Source organism: Sorex fumeus, unplaced genomic scaffold (assembly GCF_029834395.1).
Source record: "Sorex fumeus unplaced genomic scaffold, SorFum_2.1 ptg000044l, whole genome shotgun sequence".
NCBI classification, from domain to species: domain Eukaryota; kingdom Metazoa; phylum Chordata; class Mammalia; order Eulipotyphla; family Soricidae; genus Sorex; species Sorex fumeus.
In genome coordinates this window covers 77328584-77352482 of record NW_026606101.1, presented here as the reverse complement: position 1 = coordinate 77352482, position 23899 = coordinate 77328584, and the positions used below count along the sequence as shown (strand labels likewise).

The 23899-nt window shown below is 42.8% G+C and overlaps 1 pseudogene and 1 gene segment (V, D, J or C); one reads left to right on the top strand and one right to left on the bottom strand.

The window, feature by feature from the left end:
• Window positions 1–768: 768 nt before the first annotated feature.
• Window positions 769–1871, top strand: LOC130030724 (Ig heavy chain V region MC101-like; the record flags this gene model as incomplete). The annotated part of the segment is given in 3 exon segments: window positions 769–796; window positions 878–1173; window positions 1854–1871. Coding segments are annotated over 3 exon segments (342 nt in total), but the record flags the coding sequence as incomplete, so codon positions are not given.
• Window positions 1872–3027: 1156 nt separating this feature from the next.
• LOC130030535 (casein kinase I-like) lies at window positions 3028–4021 on the bottom strand (annotated as a pseudogene).
• Between the last annotated feature and the right edge of the window lie 19878 nt (window positions 4022–23899).

Here is a 23899-nt window from a genome sequence, read left to right as displayed (position 1 = left end):
GGTTTATGCTGGTCTATGGACACTGAGTTATAGACAGGACAGAGCAGGATCAGGTGCTGTTACCAGGCCAACCATACCAGGCAGGTCTCCAGGCAGAGGCTCTTCCTTGTTCCAATTAAGCCCATAATCAGTGACAGTGACCATTCTCAAAACTACTTTGAAAAGTTAAGGTAAATATGCTTCAGAATAAGGAATTTTTATCCAAGATAAATGTGAGAAGACACTCCTGTCAAATTTTATTGACTGGGTTTGACTCAGCTCTGTCAGAATTAAATGTAGCAATAAACCTGACTGTTCAAACCCAATATTCACATAGATAATTGGAGAACAGAAGAAACAACACAGAAACATGGAGGGGCAGGGGCCTGTCTACAGGGTAGAGGTCCAACGGGTGTTGGGTTTTGTCCTCAGGGACCTGAGACATGGGGAATCTCCTCCACAGCTGATGTTTCCCCCTTAGCAATTCCTGTTTCCTGAGAGCTCCTCAGCATGTTTCCTGTGCTGGAGGAAGAGGCCCAGTTCAGACAGTGCCCCAGGGACAGACCAAAGTGTTCTGAGGCACAGTCAGTACCTCCTCCCAGGGGTCCCACACACAAACCTCTCTCGGGTCACCTCCTATCTTTACAGAGGCTCCCCCATGCAAATCTGCACTCGGGACCCAGGATTAAAACCACGTTCACACTCACCTCAACTCAGGTTCCCTCTTCCCCTGACACAGTGTCAGAGAACATGGACCTCGTGGGCAGGAAGGTGCATCAGCGCTGGTTCTTCCTCTTTCTGGTGGCAGCTCCCAGATGTGAGTATTCCCTGAACAGGGCTCCTAGGAGAGTATGGGACCTCTGAGTACGGGATTCAATTTGTGGGTCTCTGTTCCCAGGCGTCCTGTCCCAGATACAGCTGCAGGTGTCGGGACCAAGCCTAGTGACGCCCTCGCAGATGCTGTCCCTCACCTGCTCGGTCTCTGGATTCTCTCTAACCAGCTATGATGTCCACTGGGTCCGCCAGGCCCCTGGAAAGGGGCTGGATTGGATTGGTGTTATATGGGCTAGTGGAAACACACGCTATAACCCAAGTCTTCAGTCTCGACTCAGCATCTCCAGGGACACCTCCAAGAACCAAGTTTACCTAAAACTGAGCAACTCGGTAACTGAGGACACCGCCGTGTATTATTGTGCAAGAGACACAGTGAGGGCAAGTCCCTGTGAGCCCAGACACAAACCTGCTGAGGGAGACAGTGGTGCTGCAGGGGTGCGTGTGACCACCAGGGGACGCTCTGCTCCTGGGTCTCCAGAACTGTGCCCAGGGGCAGAGGACAGGGGCCTTCAAGGGGGCACTTTCTTTTCTTTCTTCTAAATCTTGTTTACAATTCTTTTTTCGTCTTTTTAGGGGATCACTTTCTTTTTATTACAAAATGTAAGTCAAATTTAACAAATCAAGTATAAAATTTTTAATTAAATCCTCTCCTCTTCTAGTACAAATTTGTATTCCTTTTCCTGTCTCAGAGTCCAATAAAGACTGTTATATCCCTTTATATTTTGTGTGGTTGATTTAAGAAAATACCATTCCTTTCCACAAAAGAGGGTTTTCCCTTACCTTCATATCGTCATTGTGGAAACATGATGACAATAGTCTGAGTGTTGATGCTTGTGGGTTCCAAACTCCCTGTGCTTCTCCCAGCACCAAATCCCCACAGACCCCCACACTCTGCTGTGGTCCCTGTGCTCAGCCTTTTCTTACAAGTGATCTAAAACCCCACCCAACTTTTCTCAGGAACAGCAGAGTATGGTTATGATGCAGGGGCCATTATCATTGGGTCCTGTCCATCCTGAATCTCTGTTCTCTGTGTACCACAGATTAATGAGATTATCTGAATTTATACTTTCTCATCAGACTTTACTCATTTAATCTGGTATTCTATAGTACCATGATGTTGCAGTAATCTGCACTATTTTACCTTTTCTTATACCTGCATATTATTACATTGTAGGTATAGACCACAACTTCTTATCCCTGAAACTTTTATGAAATATAGGAATTTCTTATATGTCCTGATCTTATACTAAATGCTGCAGTGAACATATGTTTTTATATATTTTCTCAAATTAATATTTCATATTAGGGAAAAAATAGAATCCCGGGAAATGTGGAAACGCTATATCCAATTTTTTTCAGTGTTTAGTTTTTAATGAACTTGTAAATAAAAAAAGCTCCCATTTCAAAATAAAAATCCCAGGTCATATAGATGTTTAGAGTTATTATATTTACCTAAGCAACATACATACATGACCAGTTGTAAGATATTAAACTAAATCTGTGACAAATATACTGTTTTTTTTAATGCCACTGCCAAGAACATTATAGAGTTAATGCAGAGTCCTAAGGATAATCTAGTAGTCACTAAGTTTTTTCTTAAGTCTTCATTTTAGACGCTGCTATTTTCTAGCACAGGTAATCAGGCAGGGTCTTTCATATGCTCAAACACTGGAATCTTTGGTTGCTACCTTATCAGCTGGCTTGCAAACAAGAAGCCAACCACTTTAAGAATGTTTGAAGTGAACAACTTGCCAAACCCAGGGATAGATACACCCTAAGAATGCACAATTGTGAGCATTTACAACCATTACTTCTGTGGCTGAAGACTGTTCATGCCATTCTTCTAAAATGAGATCTCAAAGCATTATATTTCAAAATAAAAATGTTTAACGAAACAAACCAAAAAAATGGCATATGCACAATTTCTCCAATTTGTGTGTCAACCATTTAGTTAACTTTTCCACTTGAAAAAATGCAATAGAAAACTGGACACCATGTTTCACTATCTCAGTTAATATTCACAATTACAGTGGTTACGACTCAGGATACAGCATCACTAATGCTGCTCAGAGCCAGTTTATACTGAAATTAAGTTCTTTACACCAAGTAAATGGTTGTCCACAACCACTGGCTAGAACCAAAACGTCTAGATTTTGGGAGAAACAAATGCTGCTCCAGACATCCACTCAGCTTCTTCTGTTCCTCAATTCATGCTCAGAAACCTTTCATGTTACTTTTGGTTTTGGGGGTTTGGGTCTGCTGACCCTGCCCACTTGAAGAGGCTGCCTGCTGTGCTACTTTCTGCTTTAACGTTGTCCAATCAAAAGTGTAGTCATATTGGTGGTTCAGGGTCCTGAAAAGAATGCGAAATAGCTGCCTCGGATACATACAATCCAGGGCCTCTTCAAAGCGCAGCCCATGACAGTAGTGTAAGTACATGGCAAATTCCGTGGGAAATCCCTTACATAAAACTTCAACAGGAGCGGACATCTTCTTTTCACTAGTCTTCATATTTTTGTTTCTTTGTTGCAGCCTTAAGTCCTTGCCACGGCAAACTGGTTCTATTAAAGTACGTCAAAACATATCCTAAAGATTCCATATCATCTTGGGGACTTAGTTCAATCCCAAGATGTGCATTGATGCTAGCACACTGGGCAGTGCCAGTGAGATTTTTATCTTTCCTGTACGGTAGGTGTTGTCGTGTCCTGTTGTCTCTGTACTTTTTGGCCAAACCAAAATCAATAAGGAATAGCTTATTACAGTGAGGCCCAATACCCATTTGGAAGTTGTCTGGTTTAATTTCTCTGTGTATAAAATTCGTTGTATGCACATTTTCAATTCTACTGATCATCTGGTCAGCTAACATAAGTAGTTTTCATTTTTCATTGTGAATCTTCTTGAACAGAAGCTGAAGAGGTCTTCGAAGCTGGGTCCAAGAAGATCCATGACTATCACATTGTAGTCTTTTTCCTGACTATACCACCTTACGTGCGGGATGCCGACCCCACCTTGGAGGATCTTACAGCGCTCTCGTCTGGCAGCTGTGGGTCCTGGGCCTTCTGCGACTTCAGCTCAAGGCCACTTCCTCGTCGTTGGTGATGTTGATGGCTAGGTAAACGTCCCCGAAGGAGCCGGACCTGATCTTCCCTACCAGTTTGCATTTCCCCCCGACGATGAATTTGGCTTTGGAGCTGCTGCTGCTTGCCATCTTGAGCGACGAAGCTGGAGGCTGGGGCCAAGCCCCGGCACCTCTGAAGGCCGACGGGCTAGTCCACGGAGCACTGCGGTGGCGGTGGAAGAGGCGGACGGAAAACGGGGGTGGGGGCACGCTGAGTTTAAGGCGGCGATTCCGCTGCCCCCGCTGCCGCCGGCTCCCGTCGGAGGGACCCCTGTCATTTCACAGACACGGACATCCCGTTACTCCGGCTCCAGCCTCTAGTTCCAGTTTTGGAGAGATGCTTAGTGCTTTTCATAGATGCTGAATAAGACCACACTCCCACCAACACTGAAACAGTGCTCCATTTAGACAAAGTCTCAACACGGGTTGTCTCCAGTCTTCTGATATCGTCTATTGTCAGTGGTGAGAGATGATCTTCATGTCCTTTATGTTTACATTTCTCTGACAGAAAGTGTTGATAAACACCTCTTTACATGCCAACAGTCGATGGGAATGTCAATTTTTAGAGAAATATCCGTTTGTTTCACCACATCATATTTTAAAATCGAATCCTTTGTATTGAATCGACATTACAAAGCTGTCCCGTTTTCTGTCATACAATTCTCCAACACTTATCCCTCCACAGGGTACATTTCCCACGACCAATATACAGAGTTTCTCTCTGGCCACCCTACCCACCTGGTGCCCTCCCAGGATGCCCCTATGGTACTCTCTCTCTCTCTCTCCCTCTCCCCTGACCCCTCTTTCTCTCTCTCCTTTTAGGCATTATGGTTTGCAATACACGTACTGAAAGGTTACATGTACATCTCTTTACCTACCTTTGATATGTTTTCATGAAATAAAAGATTCTAATTTTCATGAGGATTGCATAGACTTCTATGATACTGCAGTGAACATTTAGAGTGCCTTTCCATTTTCTTCATCATGCATTAGTTTTCAGTGTACGTATCTTTTACATCTCTGGTTTATGTGTTTCTAATTTCTGTGATGTATTTGCTGCAATTTTAAATGATTTGACTTAACTGTTTTTTCAGCTAAGTAGGTTTTTTGGTTATGTAGAGACACATTTTATTTTGTATTTTTAAACCTGTTATCAGTAGAATTTCTTTTTGTTGTCTTATAATATTTTGGGGCTGGAGGGATAGCACAGCGGTAGGGCGTTTGCCATGCATGCAGCCAACTTAGCCTACCTGAGTTCGATTCCTCCACCCCTCTCGGGTTACCAAGAGTACCACACCCACATGGCAAAGCCTGGCAAGCTACCCATGACGTTTTTGATATGTTAACAGAGTAACAACAAGTTTCACAACAGAGACATTACTGGGCCCGCTGGAGCAAATTGATGAACAACAGGAGGACAGTGCTACAGTGCATAATATTTTGATCCACAAAGGGCTATGGAGGCCATTGCTCATCCCTTCGTAATGGCGCTCACCCATCTCTTAGGACCGACTGACCCATGTTCAACTACTGTTCACATGAAACACTTCTCCACTTTGGCCTTCAAAGTTCTTGTTTGAATATTTGCTACTACCACCAAGATCTGCACCTGTGGCAGCTTCAAGGCTCAATGCAGTGGTCTTCCCACTTGTCACAGCATAGCTATCACAGCCGCACGATTTTGGACTTCTGGTATTCTACTCATTAAGCATGAAAGTATTTCTACCAAGAGTCAGATAATTATAAGATTGGTTTCTGTGGCTCTGGAGCCATGGCTGGGCCGGAGAGCCGTTCATGGGGGGCAACTCATGACCTTGGTAGGGCATGAAGGATGAGCTGGGAATGCCCCCTTCCCATGAGGTTTCGGTTGCCCCGTCAAGACCGGCTCATATCTGGCTTTCCAAAAAGCTCTGAGGCAGCCGCCATCTTGCTGTCCAGAGGGACAAAAGAAGAAGGGAGCAACAACTTTTCCCTTCTGGGCAGGCATGGTGGCGTGGATTAACATATAGTCCATTCACTTTTCAGTCGCAAGCTGCTGGGCTCTGCATTAAGTCCTTGTGCTTCTGGAGCCATGTCTGAGCCGGAGAGCTTCTTGGGGGACGGGGGCAACCCGTGACCTCGGTAGGCATGAAGGACAAGCCGGGAATGTCCCACTTCTCATGAGGTTTCAGTTGCCCTGTCACGACGGCTCATACCTGTCTTTCTAAAAAGCTCTGAGGTGGCCACCATCTTGCTGTCCAGAGGAATAAAGGTGGAAGGGAGCAACACCCTTTCCCTTCCGTTTAGGCATGGTGGCGTGGATTAACGCATAGTCCATTCACTTTTCTGCCACAAGTTGCCGGGCTCTGCATTAAGTCCTTGTGCTTCTGGAGCCATGGCTGTGTCGAAAAGATGTTCGTGGGAGGGGGGCAACTCGTGACCTTGATAGGACGTGAAGCCTGTCTCCTCTTTTAAAGAAGCTCTCTCAAGGCTTCTGCAAACCTGGTTTCATGGCTGTGAATTCTCAGTGACAATCTACCTGGAATAGCATTCTTGGTGAGGCTTTCATTTCATTGAGGGGCTTTTGTCTCTTCGCTTTTTCCTATATCCCTCTATTTTCTTCTTGCTGATCAAGTCCCATTCGAAAGATATGCTGAGCATCTAATGGGCTTTTCTTTCTATATAAGTTGCTTTTTAAAATCTTACTTTAATCAATATTTGTGTAAACACACAAAAAATAAAAAGGCCAGCGGTCAGGTCGTTTCCCCACTCCAGGGAGGTTGATGGCGATGGTCAGGCGAAGGAAGGAAACGGGGGCCAGGCTGGTTGGTCTTAGCAGCAGTTTATTACATGGAAGAGATGTATGTCATGGAGGCCCCAGGATCTCTTAAGCACTTGCTCCTTTGTTCTCTCAGCTTCTGTCCTCAGCCCCATTTTCCCAGGTTCTCTGATGCATGTGTCCCCCAGAGAGCCCTGAAATCTCCCTTATATAGATCATAGTACCTCTAAAGGGCGCAATATAGTGATGTCATCAAAAAGAGTTACAGAAAGAACATTGAGGCAGCAAACCATACATTGTTTCTTTACATCCACATTGTTTCTTTACATCAGCAGGCCAGGAATATTGGCCTCACCTTTCACAAGCTACAAGCACTTGGATTTACATCCCAAAGATCAGGCCTGGCTAGCACCTGAGATCTGCATATCTAAGACCAGCTAGGTTTCTTTGAGAAAAGGGAAACTGCCTCAATATACTGAAATCATTTACTGAAGGCAGTTTGAAGGGGAGAAAGTTCAGTTTCATCCAAGCTAGTCAGGGACACACAGGAAAACTGCTTCTAGGACAGATTCTCATTTAGCAGATCAACCCACCCTAGAACAGATTTCCCTGGATGTGTTTCTCCTCTCCTTGTCCGACCAACATATAAGCATACATAATATTAATCATTTTGTATGGACACAGTAAGAAATACTTTGAGCTTTTAAAATTGCTCTCCCAGGGCCATCTTAATCTCAGACTGCAGTGCTCAGGCCAGATATCTTTCCTATTCCTAGCAGCAGGGTCCTAGTCTCGTCGTTACTTTTGGATCATGACAGCATTTGCCTATGATCAAACTCTTAACTTATAGTTAAGAATCGTAGCACCTTGGCCTGGCCCATCTAGATGCCAGGGTAGCACATAACTTACCGGCTTGCCCTGGTTCCATCAAGTCCCACGTCGGGACCCAGCCCTTGGGGTGCTAGGAAGTGAGGGCAACTGAGGCTTAAGTTGAGAAGGCAGATGCCCAGGAGTGAATAATATTCAAAGCCAATCAATTCCTAAGTTACAAAGCATATTAATTGTCTTCCTGTATCTATACAAAAGGTCATTGCATTAAAGTAAACTGCTCAAAAGACATAAGGAGAGGAGAAAGGCAATAGTAACTTACAGTACAGCTTCAGTGTCTAAGAAGGATGAGACCTTACAAATTGGTTGGAGAAGAGAGCATAGATGTGGTTAAAGACAGACAAAGTAATGGGAGTGACTCTAGAGCACAGTGATGGGTGCGACCCAATAAACCTAAGCTCCTCGTACTCCAACAAATATTCTTCTTCTAGTTTTGCTTACGTTATTTGGATTATGACATGTCTGGAGTATTTCTATTTGGGCATATGTTGTCTGGGACCATTCTGATCCCTTGGATCTCAGTATCTGCACTCCTCAGCTCTAGAAAATTCTTAGCTAGGACTTGTTTTTTAACTGGTGGTTCTTCATAGAATTTACCTCCCTGTTCGTCAGGGACTTTAATGCTTCTTATTTGTTCCTTTTGACTAAACCCCAGGTTCTCTGATGTGCTCTTTGTTTCCTTTAAAACTTTCCCCCATTTTTCTGTTGTTTTCTAGGTTTCCTGAATCTCACCTTCGAGCTACTTGATCTTTTCCAAGGTGATTGTTATCCTGATATTCAGAGCCCTGTGTACATTTCGTATATCACAAACCACATTACTCAATTCTGAAACTTCTGAATGTAGGATTCTCATTTCCACTTATATTGCCTGTTTGGTCCCAGTTTTCCATATGCAGTGGGAGAACATGAGGCATCACCGAGGGACACGAAGGGCAGGGCCCTGTCTACAGGGTAGAGGACCTGGGGGGCTGGGTTTTGTCATCAGAGACCTGAGACTTGGGGACTTTCCTCTCCAGCTGCCATTTCTCCCTCAGCAATTCCTGTTTCCTGAGAGCTCCTCAGCACTTTTCCTGTGCTGGAGGAAGAGGCCTGGCTCTCAGGGCCCCAGGGACAGGCATGAGTGCTCTGAGCCACAGTCAGTACCTCCTCCCAGGGAGGCCACACATCAGCTTCCCCCAAAGCCCCGCTTTCTCTACAGAGGCTCCCCCATGCAAATCTGCACTCGGAACTCAGGGTTAAAACCACATTCACACTCACCCCATCTCGGGCTCCTTCTCCCCCTGACAAGTTGTCTGAGATCATGGAGCTTGTGGCCAGGAACGTGCATCAGCGCTGGTTCCTCCTGTTTCTGGTGGCAACTCCCCGATGTGAGTATTCCCTGGACAGAGGCTCCAAGGTGGGCATGGGGCCTCTGAGACCCTGACTCACTCTGGGTCTCTTTCCCCAGGTGTCCTGTCGCAGGTACAGCTGCAGGAGTCAGGCCCAAGCCTGGTGACGCCCTCGCAGACGCTGTCCCTCACCTGCTAGGTCTCTGGATTCTCTCTAACCAGCTATGATGTCCACTGGGTCCGCCAGGCCCCTGGAAAGGGGCTGGATTGGATTGGTGTTATATGGGCTAGTGGAAACACACGCTATAACCCAAGTCTTCAGTCCCAACTCAGCATCTCCAGGGACACCTCCAAGAACCAAGTTTACCTAAAACTGAGCAACTCGGTAACTGAGGACACAGCCGTGTATTATTGTGCAAGAGGCACAGTGAGGGCAAGTCCCTGTGAGCCCAGACACAAACCTGCTGAGGGACACAGTGCAGCTGCAGGGGTGACTTTAGCCACCAGGGGGCGCTGTGATCCAAGTGATCCCAAGTTGTGCCAGGGGCAGGGGGAGAAGGGTCAGTAAGTCACTTTCTTTTTTTCTTTTTCATTTGTTTTTACATATTTTTCTTCTTATGGGTGGGGGGATCATTTTCCTTTGTATTAATAATATTTATACCAACTTAAAAAAAAAACAAGTAGAGACGCCTGGAGAAACGCAGCCGTGAGCGTCGGCCGTCCCCTCTTCACTCCTCACACGGCGCTCATCTCATCTCAAACCCAGGTCAGCTCAGCCCCTGGTGTGTGGCCCCGGGACTTCCATCTCTCCCTTCAGGACCTCAGGCGTCCCGGCAGATGCCTGGAGAAACACAGCCGTGAGCGTCTGCCATCCCCTCTTCACTCCTCACGCGGCGCTCATCTCATCATAATCCCAGTTTTCCATAGAGATGTGGCCTCTTCAGAAGTGGGCGTGGCTTAACAGTGGGCGTGGCCTCTTTTCCGGCTGCAGATTGTTTACCCATTCTAAGGAACCTAGTTCCCAAGGAACTTAATCCCCAACCTACTCAGCAATATGAAGAAACAAAGGAAATCCCCACCACAAGTGGAGGACAACAAAAACAATCCAGAACATTCTGTCGATACAGCTCACCTAAGGGACCTCTCTGACACAGAATTCAGATACGAAGTCATCAAGATGTTCAATCAACTCAATGAAACGGTCAGACAGACAGCCAGTAACACCACAGAAAAAATCGACAAATTACGCGAAGAAATGAGAGCAGAAATGTCACGATTAAAAGACTCCGTAGTTGAAATGAGAAACTCAGTTTCTTATCTTAAAAATAGAATGACCGCAGCTGAAGAGAGAATCAGTGAGCTGGAAGATCAGCTGCGCCAAGCCAACACGGAACAACAAACAGTGGCAAGGGACCTCAAAATAGTTTTTCAGAGAATCAGAGTCCTAGCAGATGATTCCAAGAGGAACAGCATTAGAATCATGGGACTACCTGAAGCTCAGGGAAACAATCCCAACAAAAAAAACACCGTCAAACAAATCATTGCTGAAAAATTCCCAGAGCTCCACAATGCAGCCATTCAGGTTCAAGAAGCCCGAAGGGTGCCAGCTAAAAGTGACCCCAACAGAAACACTTCAAGGCATATCATAGTTAGAATGATTGATGCTGCCGATAGAGACACAATACTGCAAGCAGCAAGGGCACAGAAGGAAATCACATACAAAGGAGCACCCCTTAGATTCACAGCAGACCTATCAGAGGAAACCCTGCAAGCCCGAAGGCAGTGGCAAGATATAGTCAAAACACTCACTGAAATGAATGCTTCACCAAGAATACTCTATCCGGCTAAACTCTCCCTCAAAATCGAAGGAACAGTACACTATTTTCTAAATAAACAGCAGCTCAGGAACTTCATAGACTCAAAATCAAACCTAAAGCAAGGCCTAAAGGGGCTATTATAAGACAAGACAAACCCTACAACCACAACACACCCTACAGAAAATGACACAAAACCCCATAACCATACTCTCTCTCAATGTCAATGGTCTAAATTCACCATTTAAGAGACACAGAGTGGCAAAATGGATACAGAGACAGAACCCAACATTCTGCTGCCTACAAGAAACTCATCTCAACAGCCAGAACAAACACAGACTCAAAGTCAAAGGATGGAAAACAATCCTGCAAGCAAACAGCTCCTTTAAAAAAAGCTGGGGTGGCCATACTAGTATCCGACAACATTAATTTCACATTGAAAAAGATTAGAAGGGACAGTGAAGGCTATTTTCTCTTCATCAAGGGATACATACAGCAGGAAGAAATCACACTCTTAAATGTATACGCACCTAATGAGGGAACAGCTAAATATCTAAAACAACTGCTAACAGATTTTAAGGAGGACATCGCTACCAACACAATAGTACTTGGAGACTTCAACATCGCCTTATCACCTCTGGATAGATCAACAAGAACAAAACCCAGCAAGGAATTATTGGCTTTGAAAGAAGAAATAGAAGAGAAAGGGCTTATAGACCTATACAGGGCTTTACATCCCCAAAAGAAAGAATACACATTCTTCTCCAGTGTGCACGGAACATTTTCCAAAATAGACCATGTCCTAGGACACAAAACATACCTCAACAGAATCAGGAAGATAGAAATAGTATCAGCCATCTTTTCAGACCATGATGCACTGAGGATAGAAGTGAATCACACACTGACACGGAGAACAAAATCAAACACCTGGAAATTAAACAACTCGATGCTGAACAATGAGTGGGTCAAGAACGAAGTCAAGGATGAAATCAAAAGATACCTGGAAACAAATGAGAATGAAGACACAAACTACCAGAACTTATGGGATGCAGCGAAAGCTGTATTAAGGGGAAAATTTATAGCTTTGCAAGCATATTTTAGGACTGTAGAAACGATGCACATAAACAACTTGACCTCACAGCTCAAGACCTTAGAAAAGGATCAACAGAAAGAGCCTAAATCAGGCAGAAGGAAAGAGATCATAAAACTTAGAGCAGAAATCAACAACATGGAAAACAAAGAAACAATCCGAAAGATCAATAAAACCAAGAGCTGGTTCTTCGAGAAAATAAATAAGATAGATAAACCACTAGCAACACTCACAAAGAAACAGAGAGAGAGAGAGAGCCTTAATAAATCGAATCAGAAATAAGAATGGGGATATCACAACAGAAACTAAAGAAATTCAAGAGATCATCAGAGACTACTTTGAAAGTCTGTATGCCACGAAACAAGAGAACCTAGAAGAAATGGATAAATTCCTGGATTCCTATCATCTCCCAAAGCTGAAGCAAGAAGATATAGAGTACATGAATAGACCTATTCACATCAAGGAAATTGAAACTGTAATCAAAATTCTTCCCAAAAACAAAAGCTCAGGTCCAGATGGATTTACTAGCGAATTTTTCCAAACATTTAAAGAGGACCTATTGCCAGTCCTTCTCAAGCTTTTCCAGGAAATTGAAAAAACGAAAACTCTCCCAAACAGTTTCTATGAAGCCCATATCTCTCTAATACCAAAAGGAAACAAAGACACCACAAGAAAAGAAAACTACAGGCCGATATCCCTGATGAACACGGATGCGAAGATTCTCAACAAAATACTAGCCAATAGAATTCAACAACTCATCAAAAAGATCATACATCATGACCAAGTAGGATTCATCCCAGGGATACAAGGATGGTTCAACATTCGGAAATCAATCAACATAATCCATCATATCAACAAAAGAAAAGATAAAAAGCATATGATCATATCAATAGATGCAGAGAAAGCATTTGACAAGATCCAGCACCCATTCATTATGAAAACCCTTGCCAAAATGGGGATAGAGGAGACTTTCCTTAATATAGTTAAAGCCATCTACCACAAACCTACAGCAAACATCATCCTCAATGGGGAAAAACTGAGAGCCTTCCCCCTAAGGTCAGGGACGAGACAAGGATGCCCACTCTCCACTGCTGTTCAATATAGTACTGGAAGTACTTGCAACAGCGATTAGGCAAGAGAAAGATATTAAGGGCATCCAGATAGGGAAAGAAGAAAATAAGCTCTCACTATTCGCAGATGACATGATACTATACTTAGAGAACCCTAAAACCTCTACCAAGAAACTCCTAGAAACAATAGGCTTGTATAGTAAAGTGGCAGGCTATAAAATCAATACCCAAAAATCTATGGCTTTCCTATATGCAAATAGTGAAACAGAAGAAAGTGACATGAAGAAAACAATTCCATTCACAATTGTGCCCCAGAAAATCAAGTACCTAGGAATCGCCTTAACTAAGGAAGTAAAGGATCTGTACAAAGAAAACTACAAAACGCTACTTCGGGAAATAAAAGAGGATATAAGGAAATGGAAAAATATCCCCTGTTCATGGATGGGGAGAAACAACATTGTCAAAATGGCAATACTTCCCAAGGCACTGTACAAATTCAATGCAATCCCTATAAGGATACCCACGACATTCTTCAAAGAAATGGAGCAAACACTCCTGAAATTTATATGGAACAATAAGCCCCCACGAATAGCTAAAGCAATTCTTGGGAAAAAGAAAATGGGAGGAATCAACCTACCTAACTTCAAGCTCTACTACAAAGCAATAATAATCAAAACAGCATGGTATTGGAACAAAGGCAGAGTTGCAGACCAATGGAACAGAGTTGAATATACTGACATCTCCTCCCAAACATATAATCATCTAATCTTCGATAAGTGGGCAAGAAAAGTGAAATGGAGCAGGGAAAGCCTCTTTAATAAATTGTGCTGGCACAACTGGACGGCTACATGCAAAAAAGTGGGCTCAGATCTCTGCCTAACGCCATGCACAAAAGTAAGATCGAAATGGATTTATGACCTCAACATCAGACCGGAATCCATAATGTTTATTGAAGACAAAGTTGGCAAAACTCTCCACGATATTGAAGTTAGTGATATCTTCAAAGATGTCACGCCACTGGCCGAGCAAGTGAAAACAGAGATAGACAAATGGGACTATCTTAATCTAAGAAACTTCTGCACCTAAAAAGAAACAGTGACCAAAATACAAAGACAGCCTACAGAATGGGAAAGAATATTCACCAAATACACATCCGACAAGGGGTTGATATCAAGGATATACAAGGTACTGGTTAAACTACACAAGAAGAAATCACCCAACCCCATCAAAAAATGGGGCGAGGAAATGAACAGAAACTTTCACAAAGAAGAAATCCGAATGGCAAAAAGGCACATGAGAAAATGCTCTACATCACTAATCATCAGAGAGATGCAGATCAAAACAACAATGAGCTATCATTTCACACCACAGAGACTGGCCCACATCCACAAGAACAAAAGCAACAGGTGCTGGCGCGGATGTGGCGAGAAAAGGACCCTCCTTCACTGCTGGTGGGAATGCAGGCTGGTCCAACCCTTTTGGAAAACAGTATAGACGACTCTCAAAAAATTAGAATTTGATCTCCCATTTGACCCAGCTATAGCTCTCCTGGGAATATATCCCAGAGAGGCAAAAAGGTATAGTCGAAGTGACATCTGCAATTGTTTGTTCATTGCAGCACTCTTTACAATAGCCAGAATCTGGAAAAAACCTGAGTGCCCGAGAACAGATGACTGGTTAAAGAAACTTTGGTACATTTACACAATGGAGTACTATGTAGCTGTTAGAAAAGATGAAGTTATGAAATTTACATACAAGTGGTAAGGTAAAGGTAAAGGCCCTCCCGTTGATCTTCGATTTGCTCGAGCGGGCCCAGTAACGTCTCCATTGGAGACTTTGTTGTTACTGTGTTTGGCATATCAAATACTCTCGGTAGCTTGCTGGGCTCTCCGAGAGGGGCGGAGGAATCGAACTCGGGTCGGCCATGTTGGCCGCTTGTAAGGCGAACGCCCTACCACTGTGCTATCGCTCTAGCCCATACAAGTGGTACTACATGGAAAGTATCATGTTAAGCGAAATGAGTCAGAAAGAGCGGGATAGACACAGAAAGATTGCATTCATCTGGGGAACATAAAGCAACAAAACGGGAGACTAACACCCAGGAATGGCTCAGATTAGTACCAGGAATTTTGCTCCATGACTTGAAGGCCAGCCACATGTGCTAGGTGAAAAGGAAGCTCAGATAGAGTAGAGAGCACCAAATAAAGGGTGTTGTGAAGACCCTCCCAGGGTGGGAGAGACATGCTAAAAGTAATCTATAGACCAAACATGATTGCCACTCAGTGCCTCTCTGGCAAAACACAGTACCCAAAAGAAGAGAGAGAGAACAAGGGGGAATGCCCTGCCACAGTGGCAGGGTGGGACGGGGGGGGGGATGGGGGGTGGGAGGGATGCTAGGACCCGTGGTGGGGGAGGATGGGCACTGGTGGAGGGATGGGTATTTGATCATTGTATAACTGAAACCCAAGCACAAAAATTTATAAGTCTATAAATGTATTTCATGGTGTTTCACTAATAAAAAATGATTAAATAAAAAATAAATAAACATGGTTGAGTCAAATCACAAGGAAAGCGAACAATAACTCTTTTTGTTCTCCTAACTCACCCTTTTCCCAAGTGAGCAAAACAACTCATGCTTCATGACTTTTACATTCAGGCACTTTCTTTTCAGAGTAAAGTGCAGTCTGATTCATCAGTCATTCACACACTGATGAGTTGACTGTGTGTGCTGGATTATATCTCATGGGTGCTGCCACAAACAGATACTGTCCACTACTGTAGCAGTCCCCACTTGTGTGCTAAAAATCTGCAGGGTCTCTTAAAATGTTTTGTTCCTTGATCTGAGCTTTGTTAAGTGGAATCTGTGAAACTTGACTATCCAATCCACCCTGTTGCTCTATTTGAGAACATAAATACTAACATTCTTCCAGAAAGTCACGGTTCACCCCTGGATCCAGGGTCCCTGAATTTTTATTACAGATAAATACATGTGAAAGATGCCAGAGATGAGCATCAAAAATTTTTGACTTGCCTAAAATGAAAAAAAAAAACACTATTTCCCTTTCCAAACACCCCAATTCTTGTTCCAGAAATAGTTTTTAAAATGTCTGGTTTGCAATCTGATATATATATATATATATATATATATATATATATACGTATATATATGTATATATATCTTTCATCTTTCATTTTGGTATTTTGAAAGTTGGTTTTTAGTTTAAAACTAGGCCTTGGTTGAGATCATTAATACTAACATATGTAAAATGTAATGTCTTAAAACTGCTTATAATTTCTCAAAGTTCACAGAGGACATAATACCTAAAATACTAATGTTATCACTTGGGTATTATTACACCTCCAAAGGGAAACTATATACATCCAATTAATTTTAAGAAGTAATTAGTATCTAAATTGAATTACTTGTTGATTAACCAAAAATATTTTAGAAGGCAGATAAGGCAGCCCTGATACCAATTGCATCAAGCAGATTGTTAGAGAGGGAGGAGATAAAAGAGAATATAGTTTCAACATCATGACCTCAACGTTTGATAGTCAGATAGAGTGGCCACTATAGAGGAAATGAAATACAGCAAAGTACGATTAGATCACAATACTCAGAGAAAGGAGATCTAACTTCTGCTCTTTCATGAAGCAAGAATAAATACATTGTTTTAGATCTCTCAGATACATATTTCACTGTGTGTAAACATAAAAAAGTAAACTCTACTTTTATATCCAACCTAATCTCTTTCTTGCACTATGAAAACAAATAGAGACTTTTAAGTAGTTATAACTTAACTTACATAATTTTATGAAATTGAAAATTTAAAAAAACACCTTTATATATTCATCATCTAGTTTAAGTCTCATCACCGCTTGAGGGAGATAAACTGACTCACATTGTTATTATTCCCATTTCATAACTGAGACAATGTTAAATGATTTTTCTGAGATTGAATGGTTTATGTTGAACCAAGACATAGTTTTTTCTTGTGAACGCATATCTTGGATTTTATCTGCACATGCTCACACACTTGCCTTTCTTTGTATTATTTTTTTCATTTAACTCTAGTTTTTTTTTTCGCTCACTGTGTGAAATTCATCATGCCCTATGTTGATAAACAATTTTTATTGCAGTAGAGCTTTTGACCCAGGAGCTTTTTACCAATATGAATGTGTCAGTTTGGTTTAATATTTACATCAAAGAAATCATGAAAACTTTTTAATGTATTTTTTAAATTTCAGACGAATACTTTTCTAGTACATGTAATATTTTGAGATATGCATGTATGGTCCGGAAAGAAAAATGCTAAATGGGTTGTCCTTTGGGATAAATGGAAAAGCAATTTGAAATAAAGACATGCCAAATATGAGAGATTCTAAAAAAAAACAAAACAAGTATATACATTTTAGTTATTACTTCCTCTCCATGGGGACTCTCCTGCTTCTGGTGGGAATAAAGGCAACGACTGCACAATTTTGTGTTCGCACCAGCAATTAATGAGAACTTCTGTTACTATGTATCTTTACCAGCATTGGTGGTGCTGCTATTCTGAATTTTAACCCTTCTGAAAGGTTGCAGCTCTCTTTGTTTTTCTTTTTGGGTCACACCCCGCAGAGCTCAGATATTACTGCTGGCTCTGCACTCAGAAATTACTCCTGATGGTGCTCGCGGGACCCGATGGGATGCTGGGAATCGAACCTGGGTCGGCCGTGTGCAAGGCAAACACCCTACCTGCTGTACTATCACTCCAGCCCCAAGGTTGAAGCTTTCTTTGTTGTTGTTGTTGTTGTTGAGGGAGGAGTCACACCTAGCAGTGCACTTGCTTCACTCCTGAAAGAGTTCAGTGGGACTCTATATGGTATTGGGATTGAACCCATGACTGCTTTGTGTGACTCAAGTGCCTTGCCCACTATACTACCTCTCTGGCCCCCAAGTAGCTTGTTGTTTTAATTGCAGTTTCCCAACATTGAGCATCATTTTCATGAGCCTAATGCTATCTGCTTATCTTTACAGGTGTGAGTTCAAATCTTTAATCCATTTTAAAAATTGAATTGTTTGTAGATGGGCTTTAAGAACTCTTTGTGTTGTGGGGCGGTGGGGTTGGGCCTTACCCAGAGATGCTTGTGAGCATCTCAGTGATCCGTTCCTAGCTCTTGCAGGGCTCAGGGCACTATGTGGTACCAGGAATTGAACCTGGTCCTCCAGCCTGCAAAGGATACATTCCAGCCCATTGAATTATTATTATTATTATTATTATTATTATTATTATTATTATTATTTATACCCACCAACTGTCTTGTAACCCAATCAATGGCCAGGATCCAGAGATTATCACACCAAGCTCCCAGGTGCATTAATTTTTCAGACTACCTTTAATATCCTCCCCACAAGGCAGAGCCTGGCAAGCTATCCGTGGTATATTCAATATGACAAATGCAGTTGAAAAAATCATATTCCCCGAACCCTGAATACGGCAGAGTGGAGAAAGATGTGGAAGGAGTGGCTGATAAAATTCCAAGGCTGAACTAGGCTGCCAAAACGAAGAAAGACAAAAATGATTGTCTGTACTTTCAATGCACGTGCGCTGGCATCTGATGCATCCATCGAGAACCTGATGGTACAAGCGTGAAAGATCAAATACGACATCATTGGTCTGACCATAACGAGAAGACATCAATCACATCACGCCGTTTTCGACACTGGAGAAGAACTGTTCCTTGAAACATGTGACAAAAGAAGCGTCAGTGGTGTCTGTATCCTTGTCATCACGAACTTAGCCATGAGCATTGATTCATTCGAATGGCTAACAACCCAGATCGGACGATTACACTTGAACAGATGTGGCTCACTGCCAGCAGTTTCTATCTTTGTTGTGTATGTACCAACATCCAATTATGGTTAAAGAGAAATTGAGAAGTTCTACATGGAGCTGGAGAAGTTCTATAAAGAAGACCACACCTTCTACAAGATCATTGTTGGTGATTTTAATGCCAAGATAGGACCAAGAAGATCAGCCAATGAACTCCACATCGGGACCCATGTCCTAAAATAGAACAAACAGGGTGACAGATTATCTGAGTTCATCATGTCAACCAAGACCATCCACGGTAACTCACAGTTCCATCACAGTTCCAAAAGGCTGAATCTAAACGTTGGACATGGGAGTCTCCCAGTGGACAGTTCCACAATGAAATAGACCACATCATATTCAATCGGCGGTTTTGCCTAACCGATATTGCTGTTGTTCCAAAATTCCAAACGGGATCGGGCCACCATCTCCTGCAAAATTCTACCTCACAGATTGGGGAGAAAAGAATGCAAAATTTAAGAAGAGAATTACCAGAACGACCACCAACTGGGAGCTCTTTGGCTCTTTTGTGGCAACACGGGAAGATGTTGTCATTGACAGCATTAATGAGAAATACTATCGAATTATTCAGCACCTCTGTGATTGTGCGAGGAATGCCAAGAGAGAGATAACCACAAAAAAACCTCCTTTATTCGAACACTCTTGAACTTATTCGCCAACGTGGCTTGGCGCATGCCTCAGGCAACTGCAAGCGAACATCCGAACTGGCAAAACAGTGCAGAGAAGCGATCAAGGATAAAAGACAGGAGAGCAGCAGTGCTAGTAGATGCAGCAGAAGCCAGGAAAAGTATTCGTAATGCCCGCCTGTCCTTCACCAACTAAAAGACCAAGATGACTGCCCTCCAACATACTGATGGATCTATCACATCTTCCAGAAGGGCAATAGAGAAGATTTTTCATGACTTCTACTCAGATCTCTTTAATAGCCACGCCTACTTGCCCACATACCAAATTCCACAGGATGGTTATGTCGTTCCCAATGTTCTCCGTTCTGAAATCCAACACGCCATCTTGTCCGTAAAGAAACAAAGAGCACCTGGCCCAGACAAGGTCAGACCTGAACACCTGAAGAATTTACCGTCAGTATTCATCAATACACTGGCTAGGCTCTTCACACAATACCTGTCTGAATGCAAGGTTCCATCCCAGTGGAAATCCAGCAAGACTGTACCACTATACAAGAAGGGAGACATCCACGACATTGGCAACTATCGCCCAATCTGCCTATTGTCTGTCATCTACAAACTGTTTACTAGAGTCATCCTGAATAGGATTGGCAGAACACTAGATGAAGGACAACCATGCGAGTAAGCCTGTTTGCACAAAGGATTCAGCACCATCGACCATATCCACACGATACCTAAGCTCATTGAGGTTTCTCAGGAGTTCAAGATGCCGCTCTGTCTAATGTTCATTGATTTAAAAAGAAGGCCTTTGATTCTGTTGAGACGAAAGCAGTCATAGAAGCACTAGCCAATCAAGGCGTACAAACTCAATACATTAGGATTCTCTGTGAGCTCTATTATGGATTCTCTACCAGAATCTCACCATTCTACAAGGAAGTAATCATCCATGTCAAGAGAGGGGTTTGGCAGGGTGATATTATTTCACCAAAACTCTTCAGTGCCACCCTCAAGAACATCATGCGACGACTGGAATGGGAAGGAATGGGAGTGAAGATAGATGGTCGGAAACTACACCATCTCTGCTTTGCTGATGACATCATTCTAATAACACCAAACATCAGCCAAGCGGCACAAATGCTGACCGACTTTGACCGTGAGTGTGGAAAGTTCGGATTACAACTGAATCTCACAAAGACAATGCTCATGAGAAACAGTCTTGTTCCTGATGCTCCATTCACTCTCAACGGAGCCACCATCTCCGAATGCAACAGTTATATATACCTAGGTCGAGAAATCAACATGATGAATGACCTGGCACCTGAGTTACGCAGGAGGAAGATAGCGGCTTGGAATGCCTTCAAGAGCGTTGAAGAAATAACTAAGAGGACAAAGAACCTCCAGTTCCGAGCACATCTCTTTGATTCCACTGTTCTTCCTGCATTAACATATGCCTCAGAGACCTGGACCCTACGAAAACAGGATGAGAAAGAACGCTATTCAGGTCTCTCAAAGAGGAATCGAAAGAGATATGCTTGGAGTATCACGCTTCACTCAAATGAGATAGAATCTGGAGTTCTGATCTCCGTCAACGCTCAAGAATCAGGGACGCTGTCTCATTTGCCAAGGCATCAAAAATCAGATGGGCTGGACACGTAATGAGACTTAAAGATGACCGCTGGACTAGAGCCATTACTTACTGGAATCCATGGGACGTCAAAAGATCGCGTGGACGCCCACCTACAAGCTGATCAAACTTCTTCGTCAAGACCCTGAATGATCAGTTTGAGACTCTGCATTTTCCTAGAATAAGCAGATGCCATTGGGCTACGCTAGCACACAACAGGGATGAATGGAGACGTTACTGGCACCCGCTTGAGTAAATCGATGAGTAACGGGGTATCAAGTGATAAAGTGATTATTTATTATTATTATTATTATTATTATTATTATTATTATTATTGGAGATGGAGCAATAGCACAGCGGGTAGGTCTTTTGCCTTTCATGCAGCCGACTTGTCTGAACCGAGTTTGATTCCTCCGCCCTTCTCAGAGACCCTGGCAAACTACCGAGAGTATCTCACCCACACAGCAAAGCCTGGAAAGCTACCTGTGACATATTCAATATGCCAAACACAGTAACAAGTCTCACAATGTTACTGGGACTGCTCGAGTAAATCGATGAACAGCAGGATGACAGTGACAGTGATTATTGTTATTATTATTTTTGCTTTTGGGGTCACACCCAGGGATGCTCAGGGGTTACTCCTGACTCTGCACTCAGGAATTAATTCTGGTGGTGCTTGGGGGACCCTATGAGATACCCGGAATTGAACCTGGGTCAGCCGATTCAAGGCAAACACCTTTACCACTGTACTATTGCTCAGAGTGCCGTTTCCCCTTTCTCCCCTCCCCCCCCACACGCACTACCTTCAATAGTAAGTGTTGATAAACACGTTTTCATATGCCTACAGCCCTTAAGAATGTTGATTTAGGAAAGAATCTGTTTATTTTCCACACCATTTTATGATGGGTGATTGGTTCTGATGTTTATCTTGGTGAGTGCTATGAATATCTTAGATATTAGGTTGGATTTAATGTTTGGTGGGTACACGTTTTCTCTGATTCAGTAAGGAATTTTAATTTTAATGTGATTTACATTACATAAATTTACATCAAAGCTGCATAAGGATTGAATTCTATCTTCTATTGTTGTTTTTGTATGTGGTATTGTTTTCCCAACACCACTTGTGGAAGAGATTTTCCTTCCTTCACTCCATAGGATGGAATCCTTTCCCAAATATTCACCTTAAAGATCTAAGAATTTATTCTGGGTTCTCAATTCTGTACAGTTGGACTGAGTTTATATTCCTGAAACTCACTGGATAAATTCTATAGCTTCATTGTATTATTGAAAGCATGTTTCCCAGGGGGTGTGACAGGTCTCAGTGAGGCTTGTCATCACCAGAACCCAAAGTTATTCCTGCCAACCGACCTTTGGCCTTCACAGTCCCATAGAGAAAACACCATAGGATTTGTGATTGCCAGAAGTTTCTAGAGTCACAGCTCTAGATGAATAGATTGATCCATGTCCAGAACACCGAGCACTTACACGCTCACCTCCCAAAGAGCACTAGGAACAATGAAAACATAATTCTATTGTTTAATGAATATGGACTGAATCCAGGTAAGAACATCAGAACATCCAATGCCTTGTTGGTGTGCGGACAGCAACAATCCTCTCAGTGCTCTCTGACCTGAGGAAAACACTGACAGGGAGACTCAGTAATCTCAGGGACAGAAGGAAGGAAACAATGATCACTACCCCTGAAACAGAACTGAAGGAAAGAACTGACTCCACGGCTGAAGGAGGAAACACAGACAGAATTGAGCGCTGCATTGTGTGTTGTGTGTGCATCTTGGTTACTGTACTTGGTGATGCCATGAACACGAGTATAATCATCTCCACCAGTTACTGCTTTTGGTTTTCCAGGAGACACATAAAGCACCCGAGGCTCATTTTTGTCTGAAAGGGAAGTGGTGAGCCCTGGTGACTCTCTCAGAAGGCAGTGGGGAGTAAGTCCAGAGCTGATTTTGTTTTGCCTTGTGCTTGTGGAAGGAGGAACCACATACTAGCACTTCACTATGTGCACAGAGTCTGAGTGAGGTGCTGTGCTGTGAAGACACATGAGGTGTGTCCCGACTCTGGACCTGCAGTGATTCACCCACATTGATCATAATTCCACCTGAGGATTCACCCACTCTCTCAGCTGTTTGTGCACCCAACATTGAAGGAACTTTGTGTTTGTGATTGTGATCAGCCCATTACAAGCATTTTGTGTTGCCAACAGACACATGGTCTCTGTGTTCTTGTTTCAATTTTTCTCACGTAACCTAATAATTTTGGAATCAATGTGGAGCCAAAGTTTTCACCCATTTCATGCTTTTTGTGTTCTCAGTCTCTAGTTATTTATTTATTTATATTTATTAGTGAAACACCATGAGGTACAGTTGTAGATTACAAATTTCTGTGCTTGGGTTTCAGTTATACAATGATCGAGTACCCATCCTTCCACCAGTGCCCATTCTCCACCACCATTCATCGCAGTATCCCTTCCAGCCCCTATCCCCCATCCCACTCTGCCTTAGTCTCTCTTTTTTAAATGGCCCAATCAATGTAAATGAAATGAAGACCAGAATCAAAAAAACAACACAAATCTGGGGGAAAATATCTGCCCTCGCCTCATCTGATATAAGATTATTAAAACATATATAAAGCACTTATAGAGCTTATCAAGAAAAAATCAACCCCATCTAAAATGGGGGTTTTAAACAGATAACATACTTAAGTAGACTTTGAGGCAGATAATTGAATGAACAAATTCTCCAAAGCTCTTATCAGAGAAATGCAAATTAAAGAATAATGAGATATAACCTCATACCAGGGAGAAGGGCATACATCACAAAGAACCAAAACATTCTGTGTTGGCCTAGATGTAGAGGAAATGCAATACTTATTCT